General features: G+C 42.7%; 1 protein-coding gene across 1 annotated transcript; it reads left to right on the top strand.

The window, feature by feature from the left end:
- Nucleotides 1-293: 293 nt before the first annotated feature.
- Nucleotides 294-4,299, top strand: LOC102701059. Its single transcript, XM_015833081.2, has 4 exons — nt 294-870; nt 975-1,199; nt 3,608-3,633; nt 3,720-4,299. The coding sequence occupies exons 1-4, from the start codon at nt 523-525 to the stop codon at nt 3,958-3,960; spliced, it is 840 nt and encodes a 279-aa protein (XP_015688567.2). The 5' UTR covers nt 294-522; the 3' UTR covers nt 3,961-4,299.
- The last annotated feature ends 981 nt before the right edge of the window (nt 4,300-5,280 follow it).

The following is a 5,280-nucleotide window of genomic DNA, read 5'->3' as shown; positions in this document are numbered from 1 at the left end:
GTCAGTTCCAGATAAGGTTAGATATGCAATTATTCCTTTAGGCTCCGTTTAGTTCGTAAAATTTTTTCAAAAAACATCACATCAAATATTTAGACACCTAAATAAAGCATTAAATATATATGAACATTAAAATTATTTTAATTATACAGTTATGCGAGAAATCGTGAGATAAATCTTTTAAGCCTAATTAGAACGTGATTAGCCATAAGTGCTACAGTAAACAACATGTACTATTGATGAATTAATTAGACTCAAGGGATTCATCTCGCGGTTTCTAAGCGGAATCTGAAATACTTCATATGAGTGTCAAAAACTTGATTTGATGTTTTTTTAAAAAAATTTCAAACTAAACGAGGCCTTAATCTATTTCTATCTGGCCCATTAGTATAGTGCTTACCAATGAGGTGATATGCATTAGCAGGCCTAACCGTACGACCCGACCGTTCGTTATCCATCTACCGAGCACCGGGAGGCGGCGGGAGCTCCATCTGCGCAAGCTACGCTCTCCACTCCACTCCCACCATGCTGCTGCTCCATTCCTCCCCGCGCCTCCTCCTCCTCCTCCGCCACCGCCATCGCCTCCCCCCGTGCGCCCGCAACCTCCCCGCAGGCGCCGCTTCCCACCCCCTCCCCGCCCGCCTCCTCCGCCGCTCCGTCGCCGCCCGCGCCGAGCCGGAACCGTCCACCCCGGCAGCCGAGCCACCGGACGACGACGGCGATGGCCCCGTCGAGCTCCGCACCCCGACGCTCTTCTCCATCGACGAGAACCCCACCCAGCTGCAGACCGCCACCAGCCTCCTCCTCACCGGCGCCATCTCCGTCTTCCTCTTCCGCTCCCTCCGCCGCCGCGCCCGCCGCGCCAAGGAGCTCGTAAGTCGATCCCTCCCCGCCGCATTCCTCTCTCCAACAACCCCGCGCTTTCCGATGGAAACCAAAAAATGGTTTACCCGCTTTGCTTCTTCCGCCGCGCGCAGAGGGTTCGGTCCGGCGGGGTGGAGAAGCCCAACAACCTGAGGCAGGAGGCCCTGGAGGGGCTGAGGCTGGTGAGCGCGTCCCCCATCGAGGTCGACAAGCCGCCGTCGCCCGTGCAGGCGCTGCTCGGCGGGATCGCGGCGGGGGTCATCGCGCTCATCCTCTACAAGTTCACCACCACCATCGAGGCCGCGCTCAACCGCCAGACCATCTCCGACAGCTTCTCGGTCAGCTCCCCCTCCGCGACATTGTTCTTCTTGCTTATTTGTTTGCTGAATTATGTCATTGGCGATTGCAATATGGCATGTCGTTCTTATCTTATGTTTTTGTCTGTTTTATGGTAAACCAAAGTTATTTTAGGCCAATCAGGTCTCCTTTCGAACAAATGTTTTCTTGGGGAATTTTATGGAATATGAATCACTTGGAAGATTTTCCTATATGCTCCTTTGGAACAAAGGAACGGCCCCTTTGAGATTCCTATGTAATGGTCAAATTCGTAGAAGTTTTGGAGGAAATCTAGCGTGAGTAACAAGGATCTTGGGGCTGTGCCGTACGTGTCCGGTTTTGGATGATGACAAGCAACAGTCTTGCCTTTTCATTTATTTACTTGAGTTTCTTTGGTTTGTCAGAATTCATTTTGTCGGTTAACATTTTGTTACTTCCACAAATAAATGCATATAGACCAATGTTTTGAACTAGTTTGACATGCCTATGGGCTGTCGGGCATATGTGAATAACTACAAATATATTTTATGGAGTTGCGGACAATTTTATAAAGGTTGTTCGCTAACGACATGATGATAATTGTGGAGCTATGCAGGTTTTCTAGTCAAAGGCTCAGTATAAATGATAAAGACTTCAATAACAATAATTCATTTCAGGCCAAATATACAGACAAAATATAAACTAACTAGAAACACTTTACATAGCAGCTCTCAATGAGCACACTTATTTTGTGGGGATAGTTCTATATTATTGTAAGAGTTGCAAATTAGTTTCAACCAGTTTAAGTTTCTCCCTTATGCTGTTTTTGACTTCTTTTGGGTTCGAAATGAAATTTCTAACTTTAAGTTTGCCTCATTTGTATTGTTGCCTGCCATTTTCTTGCTATCCTTGAATAATAATTGGATAAACTTTTTCTGCCAATGTGCCTTGATTCCTTGGAAGTTCACAGCAAGGATTTGGATCGCATTGCATTCCTATTTCATGAATGGACTGAATAGGACATGGAAAATGCTAATGTTTGTGTTCTACCAACATATACAACTTCAACAATTATGCAGGCGGCCATCACAAGGGAGCTGCAGTGATAAATATGATGAAGTTTAGGGAATTTCTTCCTTTTGAGAAAAATAATATCTCCACAAGTTCTTACGGCAGGCATAACTGGTTGTAACTTAACACCACTTGGGCTTGCAATAGCTTGATTGTTATTGACTTATTGTTAATGATCAAGCTGTGTCAATCCCCAAGATACAGTAAAATGCACCAGTGGTACCAGAACTTGTAGGGTGGGTGCAATTTACCCACTCATGGAAATTTCTTAAATGAGTCACTTGTCTTGTTTCAAGGTTGCAAATCTTATTAAACATGTGTCATGCACTCATGTGGGCTATTCACTACCAAGTTGGATGTCATGCTGATCTCTTTTTGAAAAAAAATGAACATGCATAATCCACAAACAAGTTGACAAGTAGTGTAATACATTGTTTAGCAATACTCACATAAAACAAACAGGAAATATATGAGGGCTGATTTACATTTTTATTGCTTGCCAAAGCACCTAAGTTGATAACGTGCATGTGTAACTCAGGAGCACATCATGCTTTATCAGTATGGCTTCTAACTTGGCAACGAACAGCCCACATGACATGTGTTTAATGACATTTGCACCCTTGAAACAAGATGAATGACTCGTTCGATCTGTTTCCAAGAAGAGGTACTACATTGCAGCCACCTTTGAGGTTGTAGTACCTCTGGTGCATAGCTTATAACACCATTTGGGCTTGCAATAGTTTGACTGTTATTGTTAATCACAAGCTGTGTCAATCCCCAAAATAAAATAATGTTGAAATAATTCAATCGTACTTAATTGAAAGGATAATTGGAACATATAGGCAATGGGGAAACTACACTTTTCATTTGGTATTGGGAGCAAGGCACAGTATTGTCAGTATTGAGCGAATTGTTCATTGTTGAGGTCAGTTTCACAAGAAAGGTATAGAGCAAGAAATTTTAGGGTCCTGAATTAATACATGCATGCGGTGTAACTACTTGATTTCTTCTAGTTAATGTATGAGTTTTAGTTTGATGAATCATGCCATTTGCATCTACTGCTGAAAATATCGTACAGATTATTAAAACCTATGGCATGAAATATCTCGCCCTTAGAGTACAAGCCCATCTACCAGTACTCCAGTAGTAGTGAAAAGAATGCATCCATCATTTGGTACGAGACTCCCTCCTCAGTAGAAACTGCCCCCCTGTGGGTGGGTTAACACATTTATACATGGGCACATATACTTCATAGCAATTTTCCTTATGCTTATAGTGTAACTGAATTTCAGGATTCATTACAATTCAATTCTACATTTAGCACATATCATCTAATGAAGTCGTCATTCTGTTTTCGCAGGTTCGTCAGATAACAATAACAATAAGGTTCAACTCCATTCATTTGCTGTTTTCTTCTCTGTTACCTTACCATCCCTTTGTCTAAATGCAAGAACCGTGTTTTTTCTCTGCAGAACAATCATAAATGGGATATGCTACCTAGCAACATTTGTGTTTGGAATCAACTCAGTGGGATTAATACTGTATGCCCTCCAGCTCACTTTTGCTTCTATCATGGGCGATGACGATTCAAGCAGCTCTGCAGGAAAAATCAACGAGCAGTCGAACACAGCGGCACCATCTAATAGCTCCACAAATGCAACAAGTGACGGTGAATCAACTAGCAGCGATAAGAGTAAAAGCTCAACAGAGTAGCTGGAGTGGACCACGCAAACACACTAGCCAAATCTTGGAGTACATACAGTCGGATAATCCTTGCGAGCATGTAGTTTTCTTTTCTTGAGCTGTAGTGTCATTGTATAGTGCAAATTTGGACCAATTGAATTGCAATTGCTGTAGTAACATTTCGGCTGAACATGTACAAAAAAATGTAGCAATGTAGCATTTCCATTTTTGGCGTACCCTTGCTGATACATTTGGAAAGTTTTTGGCAGAATCTGCACTTGTACTTGTGGTAATAACATTATCTTTTTTGAAAGATAAACCCTGGACTGAGTTTCAGTCTATAATAAAGAGTCAAAGGAGTTCAGGATTGCGTGACTGAGCTGATAAGACACCAAAGACGAAATTTCAATCTTACTACTGGATTCCGGATTACCGATCTATCTAAACTGACAAGACACACACACACACACAAAACGAGCTATCAAGAGGCTCAGGTGATGATGACCAATTGCCTAGGCAAGAACATAGATCATCCAACTCTCACTAATAGGATGAGAGCTCGGGTGATGATAACCAAATTGACTAGGCAAGAACACAGAACATCCAACTCTATCACTAATATAAGATGAAACATTTTGCAGGTAAAGGCTGCCTGTTGTTCACCATACGGTTTGCAGGTAGTAGTACACCTTAACGTTATGCTAGAACGAGTGTACCGACTGTTCATTTGTTCAGTTCACCTGTCACTCGACCAGCTCCGCAATCGCCTTGCCCACCTCCTTGGTCAGGTCGCTACGGCGCATCTCCAAGGTAATCTCGGGGAGCCTCTGCTTCTTGATCTTCATATCCAGTGCATGCGCCTTGTTGTCGTCGATCCTGCCGAAGTGCCTCTTGAACAAGCCAGGGTGCTTCACCTCCCACGCCTTCACCTCCAATTGGCTTGGTAGCAAGATTTTTTCTATCAGAATGCTTCCATCAGTTCTGAGTCCATGGTAAAAAAAAGGCATTTAATTCAGTGGAAGTGATAATAAAGGATCCCAGAAAAACTAATAAAAGAAGTACCTCCAAAATTAAAATGTATATATTGGACCCTAACATATTCAGGCTTTAACTGCAGGACATTTTAAGAAATCAAGCCCTGATGAAATAAATACTTGTGATTCTTAACTAGTCTATAAAATCAACATATGAGGCATCCATAGGAACCCTAGGGGGAAGGAGGGGAGGAGGAGAGGACGAGAAAGAGAAGGCTCACCTCCGTCGCGTAGGATTCGCGTGACTATTCATCTCTACTAATTTGTTAACCATGATGCACATACATATTTTATATTTCTGTTTAAGAATTAGTTA

The sequence above is a fragment of the Oryza brachyantha genome, chromosome 2 (assembly GCF_000231095.2).
Source record: "Oryza brachyantha chromosome 2, ObraRS2, whole genome shotgun sequence".
Taxonomy (NCBI): Eukaryota; Viridiplantae; Streptophyta; class Magnoliopsida; order Poales; family Poaceae; genus Oryza; species Oryza brachyantha.
This window is presented reverse-complemented; position numbering and strand designations above follow the sequence as displayed.